Genomic DNA, 22,191 nt, shown 5'->3' on the forward strand with positions numbered 1-22,191 from the left:
AAGGATGAATGTTACATTTGACTCAAATCCATCAAAGAATTTTAAAGTTATCACGATGAAACCAAGTTAGAAGGACATTTAATCTGGAGCTAAAATGTCTCTAAAGAAATAGGGGAATAGAATCATTCAAAGAATTACTCAATATTGAGCTGCATACTAAATTTGATTGAAATCTAAACAAAGACGTAGATATTAAATTAACTGTAAAGCAGCTGAGAATTAGTTGGTTTTTGTGGTTTTATTTAGGTCTCAACAATAAATAAAGTAGCTTGAGAAATCAGGCTTTGATACAATGATTATATGGCAAAGTCCTGATGGTAGCAGCCAACGTCACAGGCTTCCGATCAACAATCAGGGGGAGTAGCTCTTGTATATTAAGTCATTCTAGATCTTGTCAACATAAAGTTGCATGCATAATTTGATAGAAAGGCTACAAATATGGGTCAAGTAATCAGGGGAAATAACTTCTCTCAATGAAGTAGTAGCACACTAAATCAATCTCATTAACATAAAGCTACAAACCAATTATGACTGAAATCCAACAAATGGTGCAAAGTTTTGTTGCTGAAACCAAATCCAGGCGACCTAGCAAATAGGGACATAACTCTTGTACATGAAGTTGTGGAACTTGGAAAATCATTTAAAGTCTCATCATTACAAAGTTTCATGCCACATATGGGTTCTACTCCAATTATCCTAAGTAACAGTATGACATGGACAACAAAGGCAGGGAGTCAGAATCATCTAAATGATAATGCAGAAGGCTAAAAATCAAGTTCTTTTCAGGTCTCATAAATATAAAGCTGCATACCAAGTCTGGTTAAAATCCAACAATTCTCTCTAAAGTTCTTATGTAGAAACCAAATTGCTTATAGACTGAGAGACACGATTATTATTGGGCTCCAGTGACTACATTGATGGGTTCTTCTGCATCTCTTGATACAAGTTTCATATTCAAACTCTGTCAAGCATTGCAGATTCATGCTTTTAGACTTCTTAATTTATGATGTCCACAAATGTAAACTACAGCAAGATCAATGCAAATCGTTCCAAATATTATGCAACTAGTCTTTAAAATGTGTATGAACTTCACGTGCATATGCATATGTATATATTTCATGTAGAGGGGTCCAAATTACTAATCACAATAAATCACAGATGACAGTTGTTATGTATATTTAATTTGCATTGTTTGTCAAGTTTTTTAAAATATTTTTTTTATTTCATTACATGTTGTGGGTAACCAACATTGTATCTAGCTAGTGGCCTTGTCCAAAATCAGTGACAATTTTTAAACAACTTTTCTTCCTCCTCTGAGTGAAGATCATTATCTTAAACCGAGTAAAGGGTATTGTAATTTTTTTGTATAGTTATACTTGGACTACACGATGTCCTTAACATGTCTTATGGTAACAAACTTTCTACTCCTTCTAGAACAATAAACTTTTGATCCTCATCTGGGGTTTTGTTTTGCATCTTAGTTTGTTATGTAACTGATGTTTATCTGAAAATCTGTTATTTGTGCTTTAAGATCTTGGCATAAGCAATTTTTTTATTATACTGTGTCCAGTAATTCGTTTGTGCTAGAATTTATTTCTTCAAATTATTTAATTCAAGTGATTTTTTCTATGGAAATAGAGAATTTTCATAAAAATACATTATTAGACAGAGGCATTCACTGTGATTTATAGTGAATGCAAACCTGCCATTATACTACTGTTATTCATCAAAAGACAGTTGGTACAACACCATGATACAGGTCACCACAGGCATATCAACACCTTCAGCATTGGATATAATTTGGATTTCCACTCAAGTTTATTCAAAACTTTAATCACTAGCACTTGTGTCTGTAATTCTAAGATTATTTGGAATTTAATTCGCAATATCATTAGTTGGTCTTCTTTTGACATTTTCACTTTGTATTCTAGAAATATAAATTACCTGTTGAATTTTACAAAGCTTATTATTTTTCACTCTTTTCTGTTACTTATTTTAAGAGCACAGACTCATGACTACAGCAAGGAAAATTGAGCAAGCAATCAAAAGAAATACAAATAAACATGGTTTTTTAATTTTTGCTTGCACGGGAAAGTCTCAATACATAAATGATCGCATTTGTCATAATATATACATCTCCCCTATTAATGTGAGCGTGTGTGTGATTGATTTGGACTTTTTAACGTAGCTTTAACAATTTTTCAATCATATAGCAACAATGTCTGCAGTGTGGCAGTTTATAGTGATGTCTAGCACTGGGGCACCATGCTGCAGACAGGTAGCTTGATGTCCCACCCAGTCACATTATCCTGCCACCAGCCAGACCATTCCTAACACTAACCTCTTAATGCTGAATGCCAAACGAGGCAGCTGTTAGTACCATTTTTATTAAGTCTTTGGTATGATTCGGCTAGGGTTTGAACCCGTGACCTCCCCATATCCGAAGTGGACACTCTAACTACTAGGCCACAGGAGTGGTCCTATTAATGTGAAACGGAGTAACTATAACAAGTGGATATTCTGTTTAAAACATTAAAAAATGTAGCATGTTGTTTCTTAAAGGACACTAGAGATGGAGCCAATTGTGCATATGCTGTGCAAAAGAAGAGGGTGTGAAGACCATCAATGAGCAACTCGCATAAATACACAACAAAAATGAAGCAATTGCTTTGGTAAGAGCATTATGAGGGGATTTACCTCAAAAACCATTTAAAAATTGGAAAGTGATAAAAGAAAATATCTATTTTCTATCAACCGTAATTAAAACAAAATTGAATCCTGCAAAAAGTACACAATATCTGGCATTTCCTGGTCATAACAATGACCATTATATTTAAGAAGATCGAGATGTAAATGAAGATGGAAGCAGAACAGCATGGCTCGTGTTAGACGTCACTGTAAAAAATACACAATGAAACCAGTAAGCCTACAGTGATACTTTCATAAGAATAATCAACAAAATTATGTTTTCTAAGTTTTTCCAAACATGCATTGCATCACTTCACATTCAACACTAAATTGATGCAATAGCTATACTTGCAATAAAGTCTGAAATGGTACAAATACATTCCATGTAAATAAAGTTATTGTCTTGTATTTTATTAGTACACTTTGTATCCATTTTTATTTTACACGTACATGATTTAATATTAAAGTGTGAATAATGAACATTTCATGATCCATGGATATTAAACAAGTTTTTGTGTTGTGTAGTTTCGAATATTTTCAGTGTGTTCCATGTACGTTGATGTTATCTAGTGCCCTTGAAATTCTGTTCAAGAGTGCAATTTCATATATCTTGCTAGATTTTGTATTCACTTCTGTCAAGTATCAGTGACACAGAATAAAATAAGTTTTCAAAGAAGATGGCAGAGGGACATGCATTTTCTTTCAAATACTTTCTAGGTTTTTTTCCCCCCCAAAAAATCCACATTATAAGAAAATCCAAATGTTGTAACAATGTGCCTGAGTATCAGGGTCTATGTTGTTTGTTCTACTGGTTATTCCAAACAAACTGCACAGACCCAGATCTTCCAGCACTTTATACAACGGCAGATCTGGGTCTTTGCAGCTTGCAGTTGGACTCATCCTGCAACTGACTATATAAGGTATTAAATTTGGAATTTTGCAATATCCAATTTGAAGGACACAGAACTAAATTGCAGTCCAGAGTGATATTCAGAGAACATATGAAAAGAAACAAAGCCATACATGTGTGGACTTGATCAGCTCTAACTATCCAACTCATGATAATGACAGACAAAATAAAACATCTGATTACAAGACAGTCATTTTTGTCTCAGCCAAGATGGAAGTCACAAAAGGGTATCACAATATGCATCAGTAAATAATCAACAAGCTTTGTCTGCATCTGAATTAAGGGGTTGACCAAGCCTCCTTTCTGAAACCATAAGTATAAATACAAACATGATTAATAAAATGTCATTTCTCCACCGCAAGTGCTTTGGATTCATAGTTCTTTTAATGTTTTTTTGGGGGGGGGAGGGGAAAAATGTACAAGTATGTTCCAAAATGTGTATAAAAATAAAAATTAAACAAAGAATTGTCTGAAAATCTAATATGGTCATCTAAATAGATAAGTACGTTCATTAGATCTGTCTACAAGTGAGCTTTGCCGAACTGCACCTTAAGTTCTTTTGTCAAAAAAGTTCAAGAGTAAAAATGTTCAAGAATGTGTAAATAAGATGGCAACTATGGTCGAAGACACTAAAACTTATACTGATCTCGGAAAGCCCTCAAGGCACCTCAGTACTGAATTTGGTATAAGTTGATGCCATTGTTCTTTTTAGATATTTTCTAAGGCAAACTTTGACTGTCACTGCCTCATATACAGTACAAAAACAGTAACATCAAAACTATGAAGCTGGAAGAATGTACATAACATTACATGAATTAATGTTCATATATTTGAATGAATCCAGTGTGGATTTGATAGATGAAAGAAAGAATTAAGTCAGTGACAGCTAAAACAATGACAAATTTTACAGTTACCTAACTTACAAAAAAACTAACAATAACAATGAATCTTTATACTGACTGAAACAATTCTGACATTCATTTATCTTCGTGAATATCATCATCTGACAAAGATGGACAATGTTTTGGATCTCATTTACTGAAATAAAGTTTCAATGTTCTAGTCTACTAGCGTTTTCATCAGTCAATTTTCTCTTATGCTCCACAGACTTGTATACTGGCACAATAGGTTTTTGCTTCAATTTAAGTAATTTTACAGGAATACAAAATGGGTTCAGTGTAAAGAGTCTGGGTTTTTTGGCAGGAATAAAATTTTTGTCGTAGTTTTTATCTGGGACTGGTAATTTTCCTTTTCTTTTACAACTCACATCAGCATTACCATTCTCGTTTGCGCTTCCCCTGGTGGTTTCAGATTGAGAAGCACTCGTACTTGGTCTTGGTGCTGCATTTTCAGAAACTACAACTTCCTCAGAATTTGGGTTTTCCAGGTCAATAAATGATTCTGATCCATTTTCTTCATTGGGGCAGGCAGCAATTCGGACTGTTTTTGACTTTGGGCCCTTCTCTGATTTATTCTTAAAATCTTTTTGACCAGAGGAGAAATCTGAGGTTGATGATTTAGATATGCCCAAAGATGTAGGCATTGGTATGACACTAGTTGTAGGACCTGGTTTATTTGATGAACTGCACAATTTCGAACTTTCATCTGATCCTGGGTGTGCATCATCAGCTGACTTTGACATCTCCTTGTCATTTGTAGATTTCTCTAAAACACAAGTCAACTCAGGCCCACATGGTCCCAAATTTATACTTGCATCGAAGTCAGTAAAATCTGAAAGAGTGAAAGAAACAAAAAAATAGTGGAAATAAAAAAAAAACATACATACATACATACATACATACATACATACATAAAGCATCCTTAAATCACTGTATTTGTGGTACATGTTTAGCAGTTTAAACATTACACCTGGCATCCAATCTTATTAAAATCTCATTATGTCAGTTGTTTTTTATTTCTTTATCCATTAAACTTTCTTATGGTTATGTGCAACAGCTGTCACTTCAAAGGGATACAATTAATGTGTTTATCAAGTGAAAGGCATTGCAATTGCAGTACAGTGTGTATGAATTATACATGAAATTCTATATTTCCGGACCATGATTTTGTTTTATAGCATGCATAATGTTGGAGCCTAACACTTTCCTGAAATTGTTAGTGACACTCCAAAGTTTGGTATGGACCATATAGATGCTCATAACTGTATATCATGAGAAAAAACTGCTAGTGCAGACAAAGTAATTGAGTCAGTGCTTCTCAACTACATTGCATACAACAATTATAGAGGACTGTCAGCAACAGAGTCACTAACAAAACCAATTTCAATGAAAGGACACTATCTAATTATGATTTGTTTTATGAAAATTTAATTGGTACTTCCCGCATCAAGCACAGAGTGTAAGCATGAATTTTCACACCAGAAAAGAGCATGTATGATTTTACTTTGTTTAGAATTTCTCATTATCTGACCTTTAAGTGGTATAAACTTGTGAAAATGTGTGTATGTGTGTGTGGTTTGTACTTTTAACATAGCTTTTAAAAAAATGCAGTCATACTGCTATGATGTCTGCAGTGGCAGTTTATAGTGATGTCTAGCACTCGGACACCATGCCGCAGACATGTAGCATGATGTCCCACCCAGTCATATGTGTAATACCATACATGATAGTGCTTTTTAAATAAACTTAGTTCTGTGAGACCAAATAGTTTTATATGAGCATTTTATCCTATCATGATGAAAATAATTTATGAAATCTGGTATGACAGTGTCAGGCACCACTTAAAAAACTGTTATCAATATAATGATGCACAAAATCAGGTAAGACAAAAGTGTCAGGAAGCATCTTACCCTATCATCAAAATCGATGCATGAAATCTGGTATGACGACAGTGTCAGGAACCACCTTACTCTATTATCAAAACAATGATCAATAAAATCTGGTATCAGAACAGTGTCAAGAAAAATCCTACCCTCTTGTCAAATAATTTCCACCAACTTGGGATAAGTGAAATATCTGCTACTTTTTGTTCAGTAATCATAATTGTAAATAAATTACCAAAATTGAAGTAATATGCTTGTATCCTTATGTGGAAAACATTTTGCATGCACTGGAATGCAGAAAAGGCCTTTTGCACAATTCCACATGGTGTAAAAAGCAACAAATGGAAGAGCATCCACAGCAACTAAGTAGATAGCATGCTGGATTAGAAGCAGAAAGGACGCAGGTTTGAATCCTGCTATTGGCTCAGCCTGGGTTGGCTATTGAGGTGTATCCTAAAGCAAGACACTTAACTCAAATTACTTTCACACTAAATGATATACTTGTGTTGCCACTCAATAAAATACAAAACCATAGCAAACCAAACTCACCGCTTTCAAAAACACCTGCCTAATCAAAAACAACTTCAAACTATTTATGAAACATCTTTGACAAGAGCTTTTTTCCTATCTAACTTGCTCTTGCTGAAGTCAAAGCCACTGAATTAAACATCCAACTATCCACTGACTACTAAATGTACTAACTAAACAATTTCAAGTTTGAACAGAAAATTATGTTGAATGTGATGCAAGGGTATTTCAAAAGCAATAGCAACCAATTACAAAAGAATCAACCCAATTCCTGCAATCAAAATGATGTTGGAAGGATAGCATACTCTTTCCTATTTCTTTTATAATGAAACAAAATGATATCACATGTAATTGGAAAGAATAAAATTAATATCTTCGATTCAAAGCATCAGGTTAATTTCACAGACTAAGAAGGACAGAAGCTTGTGCTTCAAAAGGAAACATACATATCTCAAACCTTCATCAGTGCCTCTAATCATTCCTGAAAAGTAGTCAAACCTTACACACCTTCTTAAAAACTGTCACTCATAGCTAACTCTCATTTGATTTTCCAAAAGATTCACCTCACTTTAAACAGCTGTCTCAAACAACACTTCAAAGAACCAAACTTATTCAATTACTCATATGGATGGTTAATAGAGGCCATTTAAGTTGTTGCTTTTCTGCAACAAAAAACCTGTCCATTTGTTGATATTTAAATTCATTTACATTAATGGCAATTATTGCAAAAATATTTGACATTTATTCAAATTCATTGTATCAACAATAAACAACCATGGAAATTTGTTCCGCATAGATGACAGTTAATTTCCTGTACATGATTCAGTATCATACCATTTTCAATTGCCTTCTTACAGCTCTCCAGACGAGGCAGAGGATTGCTGAAGTCAACACTTGTGTGCCTGAGAAGATCATATTTCCACTTCACCACTTTCTGCTGAAGTTCAGTACTACACATCTTGAGTGTATCTGCCAAGCTATGCAGAAGGTCAAGTACAACTGCTGACTCTACAGTGAAGAAAATAAAATTCTGAGTTTATAAAATAAGAATTGCAATGTAGAACAGAGACCATCCCACACTTACAAAGTTGGTAAAAATAAATCTCTTCTCCATCGGACCAGAACAAGGAGAAGCAAGATATCATCAATGACATTTCATACATCTTGATAATGATACCAAAATGAAGTATTGTAGCTTAGAATAATAATAATAATAATAATATGAATAATATGAATAAATGTGTGGATAGTAGCAGAGGCTGTGGCTACTGCTATTGCTTTGGTATACAAATAATTCTCCATATTTGTTTATCACATTAAAGAACACTTTCTTTTTATTCATAAATAGTTTATGAAAAAAATTCAAATTACAACCAAATATTATTTTATCTTAGTCTTTCAAAGTACATATAATGTTTGCACAAGGAATCCTGATCTTCAATTGGTTTAAGTACAAAAGTAAGCTACACTGGCTCCAGCAATGAAATGGTCACACTCCGCACAGCTCAAACTCTTTCTGAACATATCACTGCCAAAAGGCTGTTTTGACACCTGAGTCATCTAAACCTCAGTAAATCATCTTTGGTCATTAGAACATGAGGACACTGATTGGATCCTACCATATAACTATCAACACAGATCCCAAACAAAATGTCATATTCCGCCTTGTAACATCATCAGCTCTTTGTTCAATCACTGCAAGCAAAGATTCCTGACCTCTAATGTATTTGGTGAAAGCTTCATATTCTACACTAAAAAAAACACAGCAGATAAACAAAATCACTGCAATGCAAATTAAATGCAATCCAGTTATTCAAGTATACAGTTTTCTCTATATGACATTTTACCATCAAATTTACATCATTGTGGCAGTAGTGTTATTCTCTGAGGAGTATGTTTAACAGTAATGAGAGTAAACAGGTCTAAGCAGGAAGTGATATTTGGCTTAACCTGATATTCTAGGCTTAAGTTTTGTCTAAGAGTGTAGTCAAGGAATACAATTTTTTTTATAAAGATTTGGTCTAAATGGGTGATACTAAGGAAACATAGGTGATGCACTCAGCTGGATATGAAGTTTAAGTCTGATTTTTGCTTTAATCTTGATAAAAGTCATGTAATGCATGGAAAAATTTGAATATTAAAGCAATAACTCAGTCAGTAGTCCATAATACACTTCATCTTGCTGAAATTTCTTTACACACACACACACACACACACACAGACACACAGACACACACACATATATATAAGATACATAATTCAAGTAGTATCTTAAGTAAACCAGTAAATGGTCTTATGGAGCAATCTGAATTTCTCTGAACTATTTATTTTTGGACTTATTTAAAAAGACTTTACTAAATTTCCTTAATAAAACAGCTCACATTTGCCACAAAATGCCAGTCCTGGCATATAGATGGATTAATCACTATTAAACGGAATCATTACATGCTCCAGTGTTCATGTAAATGATTACAACTCTTTTAAAACATGAGACAGATTTAATTTCTTACCATTTTTAATTCAGCTCCACCAAAAGGTTCAAGAGTAATTTTGCACACACACACACAAATGAGAGTAGCAATTACTGACCCCTTCCAATATTGTGGTCAAAGTAAATGCAGCATAATTTGAGCTGTCAACTAAAACATCTTAATGTACATTTGAAACTGCCAACAAACTACTCCAGGGTTCAAGACTCCTTTACAAGTTTAAACAACATAAAAAAGCCCAACAGATCACCTACTATGGCAGAAGACAACTAAAATAAATTACATACAGCAATGCTTTAGAAAGTGAAAACTCCACTACTGCACAATGGTTGGGGTCCAAAGAGAGTCATCGTTCTATGTAAGGTTATTATGCAATAACTCAACAAGTCAGCAAATAAAGAAATGAGAGACTTTAGTAAATTATATTTCTCTGAAAAATACTTTCTCAATTACTCTCGTCTAACTCTGAATCTGACCCTCCCTTAATGATGAAAAATCTTTCCACCTATATACCATCCAGATGAAGAAAATTAGCTCTTACAGATTACCTCCCCTTGTTCCTGCCTATGACTACTCATACTCCAAGACTGAGAGTAATGTGACTAAGTTTTTGGTGAGAAAAAAATTCACCAAAAAATGTCCTTTCTGTGTCAAATACAATACCTGATTACATTAATATTAGAGTAGGTAAGAGTGTGATTTGGATCTTAACATAGCTTTTAGCAATTTTTTAGTCATCGCTACAATGTCTGCAGTGTGGCAGTTTAAAGTGATGTCAAGTACTGGGGCATTATGCCGCCAGCATGTAGCATCATGTCCCACCCCAGCTACATTATCCTGACACCTAGCCGACCAGTCCTAACACTAACTTCTTAATGCTGAGAGTCAAACGAGGCAACTGCTTGTACCATTTTTACAAATATATGGTATGACTCAGTCGTGGTTTGAACATGTGACCTCCTGCATCTGAGGCAGATGCTCTAACCACTTATGTCACTGGAATAGTGAAAAAATAAGGAAAAGGAGGAATGCTTAAGGATTCAAACTCTGTGTATGTCACCCAGTAGAAGCATGATGATTGGAGGAACAGGAGTCCTACTTGACCCATTTTGAGTTTAGAGTAAGCTGTAATCAAATAACCAACTTTAGGCAAGTAGTCAGACCTTGTGGGGTTATCTTTTAGCCTTCTTGCCTTAACCAGAAAAAGCCTTTGATGGCTGCTACAGACATTGTCCATGTGCCTCTGATTGCATCTGAAGGCATATACCAGGTACTGCAGCTTAGCCTCACTCACTAGTATAACTGTAAAGAAAGAGCAAAGAGACATTTGCTGGTTACCAGGCTGAGTAATTAGTGCAAATGAACTGTAAGAATGAAACATCATGAAGTTTGGATTCATGGCCAGAGTCTGCAGCTAACTCGCACTGCAATCTGAAGTTAGTATTATCAAGAAGCAAATCTTGCATGACAACTGCTTTAGTGATGTGGAAGATAGCAATTTAAACTTGGTTGATTTGAGGCACATCAAGACCCAGGATAGGTTCCATTTTTGGAGCGAGATGAGAAACCATGACCTAGATATGTGGAAATTGGACAGGACGCGGGAAACGTCCTTCTGGTGGTCAATATCATCTTCTCTGATATATGAACATATCCAAGTTCATGGAATGGTATATGGTGTAGATCTGATGGAAGACTGACCAACAGAGACCACTCCATATAAATCAGTTGATCTCTTCTTGATAATGAGTCAGAAAGGATAAGCCTGCCTGGGATGTGTTAGACATGCATGTTTATATGATAATGGGTACCCCAATGAAGGTACTCCCATACCAAAATGCAAACATCCAGTAATTTTATCACCCCCATGTTCGAAGATGTAGTTTACATTAAATCAATTGTCCAACTTTATCAGAAACATCTTGCTTTCCACCAAAGCAAAAGGAGGCAATGAGAATATCCTTCATTTCCAGAAGACTGATGTGATGAGCCTTCTCTTACAGTGTACACTTGCAGCTGACCATCACAAAGTCTGGTAGCAATTGTGCACCCAACTGGACAAACTTGTATTTGAACAAATTGTGATTTCCAGTTGGGGGCTTTTAAAGGTATTCCCACCACTAACCACTCCCTGTTTTGCCCTGAACTTGTTTTATTCTGGTCATTTTCACAGTTATTGTGATCTAAACGAACCAGATTGGGTGAAGGTGTATCACAATAGCCACATGCATTGAGCACATGTAAAGGCATCTTAGATATAACAGGTCTGCTGCCACAATGAGAAGGCTGAGGAGTTGATGAAAATCACTTGCAAATGAAAGACCTGGCAGACATCATTTTCCAACACACGAACATTACTGTTGATGAGCTTGGGAGGTACATGAGCCAGGGTGATAGGACTGAAAAACTCCATACCCAGATGAACAAATGCTGAGAAATGTAAAGATTCGACGTTTCTAAACTGACTATCCACCCATAAAGAGCAAATGGTGTAGGTTGTTCATAATGAAACCAACACCAAACTTACTGAACGTCATTTTGCAGTATATCTCGGTGTGCCACCATCACCATGGAGGATGCACTGAAGAGGGATGTGGAGCAGAAAACATCTTGTTGAAGGTCCAAGAGCTGAGACTGAAGACAAATGGAAGGGCATGGAATTGGTACATTAACTCATGACTGCCAAAGCATAAGTATTTGCGTGATACCATGTGAATAGCTATGGTTTTTGTAATCAGAAAAAGTCTGGAATAGAAATCAAGGTTCTGGTTTTCAGAGTACTCCACTGCTTATTTTAAAAGCAAAAGATCCAACTTATTCTGTAAAACATCTGCCTTCATGGGATTGCTTTAGATGTCCATGATAACTGGGGACGATGAAAGTGGAGGGGCTGGATGAATGAGAACTGGTGCCCCTCCAAAGTGACTTGGATGACCTAGTCATTTGCTGGAATTAGGCTGATCTAAGTCTCTGGAATAGGAGACTGGCACCCAAAAGAGGGTTGCCAGGATGGATGCAAGTCATTGACTGCTTGTGGGAAGTTCTGGGAAGTAGAAACATTTTTTTCTCATTCCCTCTCAGTCTGGCTGTGGGATTTCGGGGCATATGGCCAGCTATAACTTGCCTGGCTAAAATAGGTTTACATTGTTGTCAAGAATTACTCCTGAAATCACCACAGATGTCAGGATGAATACAAAAAAGCCAATACAAAATTCCTGAGCAGCTTAGACATGGCAATACTTGTCTGTCCACTTTATAAGTGCAGCAGACATGGTGATGGTTGTTGTTGTTGTTGTTGTGGGGTTTAACGCCATTTTTCAGCACGATAGGCTATACATGGCGGCCAGTATTAATGGTGGAGGAAGAACCCGGAAAACCCCGGAAAGAACCACCAACCCACGAGAAGCTACTGGCAAGCTTTCTCACATGCCTACATTGGCTGAATCTTAGACTCGAACCGCCGCAGACAGAGGTGAGATGGCAGTGATCCGTAACGAAGAGCGCTTTAGACCACTCGGCCACTCGGGGCCCCCATGGTGATGGTAGTGATATCCTCATTTAGGCTAGGTATATCTGAATTTTACATACTGGAATGTGATTTGTGCAATTGTCTGAAAACATTTATAGCAACTGACCCACCAAAATGAAGGTCCTCTAATTACCTGTGTAACAAATTTTTATCTGAGGGTTGCTGGTAATTTCTGCAATGTTAAACAACTGCAGTAAAATTCAAAAGGATGTATGTTTGTCATCATCATTAACATACACTGAGGCCATAACCTTATATGTAGCTTTGCCAGTAGAGGAGGACATTACAGTGGAGGCAATATTCTGTATATTTCTTATACATTCCATCCTTTCCATGGTTGGATTAGAATGTTAGGGCAAGTCCCTGCTGCCCTCCTTTTATACCAAAGATTTTTATCCTCCTGTATACTCTGTCTTTGTATATGGCAAAGATGCCACTAAACTGTTATAATGTGTAAAAATGGTTCTAGCTCTCAGATAGGCTGGTAGCACCAGCAGAGTTAGTATCCAGCATGGAGCATGGTTTGGGCGGCACACGCCAATCTGATGGCTGGACTGGACTGGACTGTTTTAAAGGTGATGCTGGTTTCTAATGTACTGGCAACATGGATATGGTAGGGCCAGCTGAGATATTTCCAGCATGAAACACAGTCTGTCTGAGTAAAGCCAGTCCAGCATGGTCAGTTTGGCTGGGCCAGAAAACTCCAAATGCAATGCTGGTTTGCTGTGTACTAGTATCATGGATATGGCTGGTCTGGCTGGTCAGGAAGGTCTACTGAGTGTAAAATACTGTCACTGTGTATCTATCAAGTGACATGCTGTTCACCAGCCTGAGATAATAGATTCACAAAGGCCCAAACCATACAATTGTTATCTATATGGTTGGACAAGTTGGTTGGCAGCCAGGATGGCATGTGGTGAACAATTTATAACTGGCAGGCCTGTCTGGAGTTAATCTTGCCTGCCTGGCTCCAATATATTTCTAATTTCAACCACAGGCTGGAATAGGGATTTATGCCCAGTGTGCTGCCAAGCTAGCCTAAAAATGGTGCAAGTTTTGTCCAATTTCCTCATCATCATTCGAGATAACAGAGTTTGCTGTAGTATGCATACCAGACATGATTCCAACACAGCTTTGAGTGGAACTGCTTGGCATGGCTTCAGTGCTATCTATATGTTCATCAACATGGTATCTTCTTGGTGGGTGGGGGTAAACTGGTAAACAATAATTCCAAATTCAGGGGAAAGCTTAATACTTTGAGTTTAGAAAATTGAGAGTGTGCCCTTCTTTCACTGCCCTTTAACTGCTTTTTCAGTATGTTAGACCAAATGTCTTCGGCCCATACTGAACACATGCTACACGAGGAGGACCATTTTGTGGTTAACGTCTGCACTTGACTAACATGTCTGGAATGAACGGCAGAATAAAAAAACAATCAAATATACAAAATATTACCAAGAAAACTAAAAATCTGCATAAAAAACTAAAATCAAACAGTGAAAACTTCACTGTTACCTGTCAATATCACATGGACAAAAACAACCCATAAGAAATGCATAAATATAAATAAGTTAACTGGGATAAATGATGATGTTGTATATGCCAGGTATATAAATCTTTTGACTTGCTATACCACTGGAAAAAAATGTTGGATGGTAAAATTTAGATATCAATTGCAATTTAACTCTTTGATGTCACTGTTCACAGTTGTAGCTGAAAGTTTAAACTGGCTACACCTGGAATATGGATGACCTCCCTTGCAGGAAAATGGAGAGTTAATCAGTAGTACTTACTTCACTATGTATGATATTTAGAAGGAATGATGCCTTGTTTTTCATCAAGATCATCATGGGTTCAGAGGTGGCAGAACAATTTAATAATGTAAATGTGTATGGGTAATGTTTTTTTATGGAGGAAACAATGCATGCACATCCCCTAGTCTATACAAATGGGAGAAAGGGCCTGTAAGCATTGGTACAAAGCTCACAATTCAATGACAGAGTGACAATCTTTCCTCAATGTTTATTAAAGAATTACTAAAAATATACTAATCACATATTTAATATTTGATTTTGATCTCAGTATCATATGTCAGTACAAACATGAATAAGGGGAAAAATTAAAGCACTGATAGAAGTACCTGTCATCATATGTCACTGCATCCATAAGTAAATCCATAATGATTCCATCAAAGATAAGAACAAAGACTAATATGTTTGAGTCATTTCATCACTGATCATACGAGTCTAAATTCAATGTGAAAAACAAAAACAATTCCAAAACTAATTTAAAGTAAGATAACATGCTTTTACAGGTTCAGTATGTATGCATGCATAAATGTCAATGGCACTGGGTACTGTCCGTAAAAATTTCAAACCAATGAAATTTTCTCTACCATACTCTATAAGAATCTGAGTATGTAATTCTATCAACAATAGCAAGAATACATGCTCACAGCAAATGGAGTCATTTTACGTGGGGGGGGGCAATATGATTGACTGGTCCAAAGATCACATAATGTCTGCTTAATAACATGGTTATGTAATGTGTATATGATGGCATCTTTCAGTGTTTTAGAGGGTTTTTTATGATGGTGGCCTTCATTTTTGTATGTTGTTACAAAATAGTACCACATAATTTAAACAACTTTAAAGCCGTGATACTGACACTGAAGAATAGCAATTATTTAATTAAGCAGAGAAATTAATTCACTTACAAGTTTTAATAAATTCACCAAAAGTAACAAAAATGTTGTGTGTACCATATAAAACAATATTCTGAACTACTACTATACAAGACTAAATAATGATGGATGATAAAATGTAAGTATGAGAGACTACATGGATTCTATGAATGACTACATCTTTACAGCATGAGAGTGAAGAAAAACCGGGTACATCCAAGTATAATGGGGAAAACGATAACCATGGTACATAGATAGGGGAGTTAATCTGTAAGAGTTGCTTCTCTTTGTCTATACAATATTTAGACAGAAAGACATTTTTTTCATGTATTTGGTTGTTGTTGTTGTGGGGTTTAATGCCATTTTTCAGCACAAGATAGGCTTTGTATGGCGGCCAGTATTAATGGTGGAGCAAGAACCCGGGAAAACCCCAGGATGAACCACCGACCCACGAGAAGCTACTGGCAAGCTTTCTCACATACCCACATTGGTTGAATCCTAGACTCAAACCCACGCAGACAGAGGTGAGATGGCAGTGATCCGTAACGGAAAGCGCTTTAGACCACTCGGCCACTCAGGGCCCCTGCATCTATTTGGAAGGGCTGGATTTGGAAGTAGTGGAAAAAGTTATCATAATCTAATATGATCAGGTAATATATGTGACTGAGAAATTGTGCTTTGTGAGCACCCAGAAAATGTACAGCACTTTCAAGTACACACTTCAAAGACCAACATAGATTTGCAGCAGTTTTGAATGCAAATAAAAAGTAGTACCGACACCTGTGACTCACTGAATTCATAATGCAATGCTCTTTTCTTTCATTGCTGAACTCTTTTTCAGTCACAATGGTGCCTAATTATGTATCTCTGTGAAGGACACAGCACACGATAAAAAGGCCATCAAAAGAAAGTCCATGGATAGAATGAAAGTGTCATACAAGCTTACACAGGGTCAAGCCAGAGCATATGAAGTACACTTAGTCACAGACTTGTAGAAACATTACTTCTGACTTAATCTTGAGAAGGCAGATAGCTATGATAATTACAGAGTTCTATTTTGTTTTATTCTTCTACTTGTGTCCAGAAAAACGAAAGGTGGTTACTGATCTCTTGGACATGTCAAGTGGCATCAAATTAATAGTGACAGTCTGTTCATTGCATAATATAACTTGCTAAGCACCAACAGTTTCTCTTGGAGTAATCTTATGTCCATCTTTCAAGCCAAAATGTGTTGCCCCTATATCCCAATGAGAGAGGGTTTATGCAGACTCCACATCCCTGGTCCCTCAGCACTTTTGCAATATTTACACTCACATCAAAGCCCTCCTACTCTTTAATAAATAGGGCTCTCAAGCATAAAGAAATAGCTCAATAATACATACCTATATCACCAAGCTCAGGTGGATTAAGTCCCCTTAGCAGTGCACTGATGTACCTGTAGATGGCATGGTAGTCTGGGATACCACAACTTCGGTTAGGCAAGGGAAAAGGTTCAAAATTTGCAATCACAGAAAAAACCTGTAAAGTATGAACAATACTTTATGCATTTATAATATTTGTGTGAATGCAAGATCAGCCCATAGAAATTTTCCAGTTATCAAAAACATACTTGGAATAAAAAATGTGTTTATTCATCATGGATGCACATATCAGTAGGATGCAACTGAAGCGAAATATTATAGGTAACCATGGAAAATTTTCAATTGGTCAAATAGATGCCATATTGTGTATCATTATAAGTCCAACAGCAATTGCAAACTGATAACCCCTAACAAACTGCACAGACCCAGATATGTTGGTGCATTATCTTAACCTCTGCAGTTTGTTAGGAGCAATTAGCAGAACAAATCCAGATACTGATCTGACACAAATATGGCAAGAGCATAAAAACAATTGCTTAATTCATCATTAAAATCATCATTACAATCTATTTCAAAATATAACCTGTCTTTAAAGAGCATAGTTGCATAATGTAAGACATCTAACCCTGATATTTATGTTCTTGGGTCAACATCTTACTGTCTAAATAACGGCATGGTGTAGCGTGTTCCCCAGTTGATTGACAGCCAACTGAAATGTAGGTCAATAAAAACAAGTCCATTTACTTGGGTCAGAATTTGAATTTATTATTTTTTTAAAACGACAGAATAAGTAAAGTCGTACTAAAGCAACAAACTTAAATTTGTGGAAAAACATCAATATATGCTACCAAGTGTGTGTGATATTCCTGAAAATTTGGCCTCTCGTTCCCCCATCAGTCAACCGGGGAAAATGCTAAACACCATTATTTAGGCAGTAAGACGCTGACCCCAAAACATAAATATCAGAGTTAGATGTCTAACATTGTAGGACTATAATGAGCACTGCTACGTGAGACCATTAGTCTTGAGACACCAGCTTCTCAATGAACAGATTTACTGATTATATAGTGTTATATATAACCAGTTATGGGAGACCAAACATTTTTGGGCAGTAGGGTGGTCTTTCTGGACAGGTTTAACCATGTAAAACAGTACAGTTCAATTAAATGATCCTTCAAAATGAATACAATACATGACAGCTATTCAGCAATTCATTCAGAAAGCTGTTGTGGAAGAAAAAGCAAAAACATTCAATTTTAAATGACTAAGATATTACAGTATTTTATTAACACAAATTAGTACTTTCTTCATTTGAAATCCTAAACTTTGGATCATTTTGTGGTTAGACGACAATTTTTAGTTCAGTACATCTTTAAAATAAGGTTTTAAATTACTTTTAGTGTCTTTACCAGTGAATTTCTACAATATTAACAATAGAAAATTAAAATATACTGGATGAATTAAGCTCCATAACAAAAAACATTCTTGGCCTACCTAAAACATTGATACATGTTGCAATAATTCAAGGGAAATAACTATGCTGATCATTAATTTTAAAAAAGTTGCAAAATCAAACTCAACCTATATATTAGTGATATGAATCTATTACTAAAACTCCTCTTCATCAGTCTTTTTGATCTTTCCGAACAAAACAAAAGTACTGAACATTCATAATTATAAAAAAAAATGCAACACGGACAGATGGAATATGAGACATACTATATGTGCCAAAAAATTTTCCCAACCGCTACATGTTTTTTTGCAACCGATGTGCTTCCTCACATCGTCTCTGCCACCATGCCCAATACTAAAAATTAGTGGCACACATGTGCAAAAAGCATGATGTATATCAATGTTTGATGGCTGAATGCACTGACAATTTTTGGTATATTCCAAACTGAACTTCACTTTTTGAGCAATACATTTCTTTTTCTTGGTGGTGAAGCCATTTTCAAGATCTTGGATGTGATGCTAATCGGTAATTCAAATCAGTGTTGGTGAGGCATGTGCTGAGCAAATTCCGGTAAGGCCCGAGTTCTCTTTCAAAAGCATTTGTAAAACTACTCTTATACATATAGATTAAAATAGGCTAAACTGTTTGCTTCCTGGCCAAATGTACCAATTGGCTGTAGTTCTACTAATATTGCGACCAGCAGAACCAGACTGTTTTAGCAACTGCCAATATCACGACTATCACTTAATGGGAAATTCGTTATTTTATTAATGATTTATAATAGTTGAGAATTGGAGAATTAGTGATTTTTTTGCTTGCAGCGTGAATTTGTGAATCGCTGAAAAAGTCGTGAAATTCATGCCCAAATCATTTGGGTTGGCAGCTATGCCCCTCCACCAGCTCTGAATCAATATAAACCTTTGATCATATGGACATTTGAGTATTATCCAAATAAACAATTTATATTTTATGGTGTTTACACAACCAGTTGTCGTGTCAAAATCGATGTGCAATATCAAGTCCTGATCATGTTAGTACACTGCTGAAAATATTGTTATCCCTCCTTTAGATCGCGTACCCTACTGCATCAGGTCTCTTACCCCTTGCCATTATTGATCTACCCTTGCCGCTACACATGTCCTACCCATCCTACTATATATCTCTTACCCTTGACAATAAAGTGGAGTGATCAAACTCCTCTGCTTCCACCAGGTCTTGTGCAAGCTCCAACCAACTCTGAAAACAGTATGAAGTGTATTATCCTACAGTAAGCTCTAGAGTAGCCATTTTTTAGAATCCATTGTAAATTGATGTACTGCCTAACCATACCGCAGAATGAACTCATTGTAATAATGGGTACAACCTCTACCAGCAGACGTTATATTTTGAAAATACTGAGATTAATTATGTATGCAGTAACATTTGACAGCACCTCAAGAAAACCATCGTCATAATGTGCAAACTACAGATAATGTTTGAAAAGTGTAAAGATGAAAAATTGCACAAAACTTTACCCATTCCAATTACATGTATGCATGAAATACAAGATAAAATATTAACATAAAATTGTTAAATTGTGTAAAAGGTATATGAAAAAAGCATCAAGAAAAGACAAGAAGTTATGGTTTGAGAGGTGATATCTTGTTTCCTAGTCTTTACCAGAAGATGTGATGTGATTTGGAATTTTAACCCTTTACCTCACAGAGCATAGTTACCCAGTGCAGCATGCTATAAATAGAACACCTGTTACCTATTCGACTCCATATGCATAGGCCTGCCTGTTAACTGTTAAGCAATGTAGTGTATGTTATGTTTAACAGCAATTGTAACCATTTTACATTTTTGGTACACATCTATTATGTGTGGAAAAATTTAAGAGTAAAGTCCAATTGTTATAGCTGTGTAATTATTTTTCACGGAAGAATTTTTTATGTGTTATAAAATCTTGAGATAACTCATTCACCATCAAGTCAGTGAGACCGCATTACCAACCATAGCTGCCATTTCTCATACTTGAAATTTACAAGTTTTTTGTCCATGTCTACATCATTAAGTCATCTGAATTTGATAATTTATAAAAACTAATTGCTGCCTACATCAATATCAGAGTCTTTACCTAAGTTATTGAATCTTTCATAGTTGTGATTCTAATCATGAAAACTTCATAAACACTGAATGAAATCCGCGATCTCCATTTTGGAGAGAGGAGATTACAAACCAGTTACTTTAAATAGCATATATCAACCAGAGCATAAACAGTGACCACATGATCTGACATAATTTTCATTCGCAGAAATGAATATAGTATTTAATAGGGGATTTTCCCTGAAGGTGGCGCTATGAAAACCAGCTTAAAATGGCTGATGTTTACAGCAGACATCAAAAGGCGCTTCAATGCGAATGGAGTAGAGATGTCAACAGGCACTTCCATGAGAATGGAGTAGAGGTATCCAAAGGCGCTTGCATGAGGTAAAGGGTTAAGGTAGCTTTTAACACTTTTTCAGTCATATGACTACAATGTCTGCAGTGTGGTAGTTTATAGTGATTTCTAGCCCTTTTGGCTTAGATCTGAATTTAACCCGAGACATAAAAGAGCCTCTTTCCATTCTCTGCCTATCATCCCTCTTCCACAGCAGGGGCCCCGAGTGGCCGAGTGGTCTAAAGCGCTCTTCGTTACGGATCACTGCTATCTCACCCCTGTCTGTGGCAGTTCGAGTCTAGGATTCAGCCAATGTGGGTATGTGAGAAAGCTTGCCAGTAGCTTCTCGTGGGTCGGTGGTTCTTTCCGGTGTTTTCCCGGGTTCTTCCTCCACCATTAATACTGGCCGCCATGTATAGCCTATCTTGTGCTGAAAAATGGCGTTAAACCCCACAACAACAATCTTCCATAGCAGAGGCAGATTGTACTTTAAAGATTGGGGATGGGCAGCGAGCTGAGTTGCCTGCATTAAAACATGATGTGGCTTAAAGGATCAGGTAATTTTTCTTATAAGCAGTCAGCTAACAACACCCTAGAATATCTCTTTTACAGCAGTCTAAATACTAAATTCAGTCCACTCCATGGTCGAATCTGAGTAAGACTGTTATTTGGGAGTATCTTTATACATGCTGTGAACTATACTGTTTAAGGTTTGCCTCAATATCAGGATAAACCATCCATGGTGGCATAGATGATCCAATGTGATCAATTTTATACAAGTCATGTTAAGTTCAGGTAAGCTATGAACATGTGGTAAGCCAGCACCACCAAATGAATTTTGTCGTAACGACATGGACAGATGGTATGTCGAGAGCATAGTCTGCATAGTTGCCAGGCAATGTAGAAGGGAGTCTGATTAGACCCGATACTGACGTACCATAAGCATGACTGGATAAACAAATTTATCATGAAATCTGTCATGGTTTAGATTTATCACTAAGATCCCCATAGTTATACAGTGATGGCATGGCCAAATGTATCTATCAGAAAGATCCCTGGAATGAGATGGCTGGACAGCATGAATAGCTAGGATGGCTATGGATGTAGATACAATAGTATAAGATGGATCCAATAGATCCATAATGATGAAAACATGCGCCTGGCCTTATAGATCACACATGTGCTGGGGGAAGGCTTATGCCCACTGTCAAAATTACCCAAGGAAGAGAGAGATAAAAGTGCAAAATCTGCTTGGAATTTATCAACTGAATCAATGCATGCTAAATCACTGGCCAAAGCAAGCAGCAACAATAGCATGTTTTAACAAGCAATCAAAATAGACTATGACC

At 36.3% G+C, this 22,191-nt stretch overlaps 1 protein-coding gene across 1 annotated transcript in view; it reads right to left on the minus strand.

Annotated features, from left to right (window-relative positions):
* Positions 1-2,052: 2,052 nt before the first annotated feature.
* LOC149793459 (uncharacterized) overlaps positions 2,053-22,191 on the minus strand; it is a 39,956-nt gene continuing 19,817 nt past the window's right edge. Inside the window, exons 6-9 of the mRNA XM_089967453.1 lie at positions 19,591-19,659; positions 16,992-17,127; positions 7,743-7,916; positions 2,053-5,329 (exon numbers count right to left, since the gene is read on the minus strand). Coding sequence (XP_089823579.1) covers positions 4,650-5,329; positions 7,743-7,916; positions 16,992-17,127; positions 19,591-19,659 — 1,059 coding nt within the window. The 3' untranslated portion in view covers positions 2,053-4,649. The remainder of the gene's footprint in view (positions 5,330-7,742; positions 7,917-16,991; positions 17,128-19,590; positions 19,660-22,191) is intronic.

This window comes from Sinohyriopsis cumingii, chromosome 8 (genome assembly GCF_028554795.1).
Source record: "Sinohyriopsis cumingii isolate HCF-2022 chromosome 8, ASM2855479v2, whole genome shotgun sequence".
Classification (NCBI taxonomy): Eukaryota; Metazoa; Mollusca; class Bivalvia; order Unionida; family Unionidae; genus Sinohyriopsis; species Sinohyriopsis cumingii.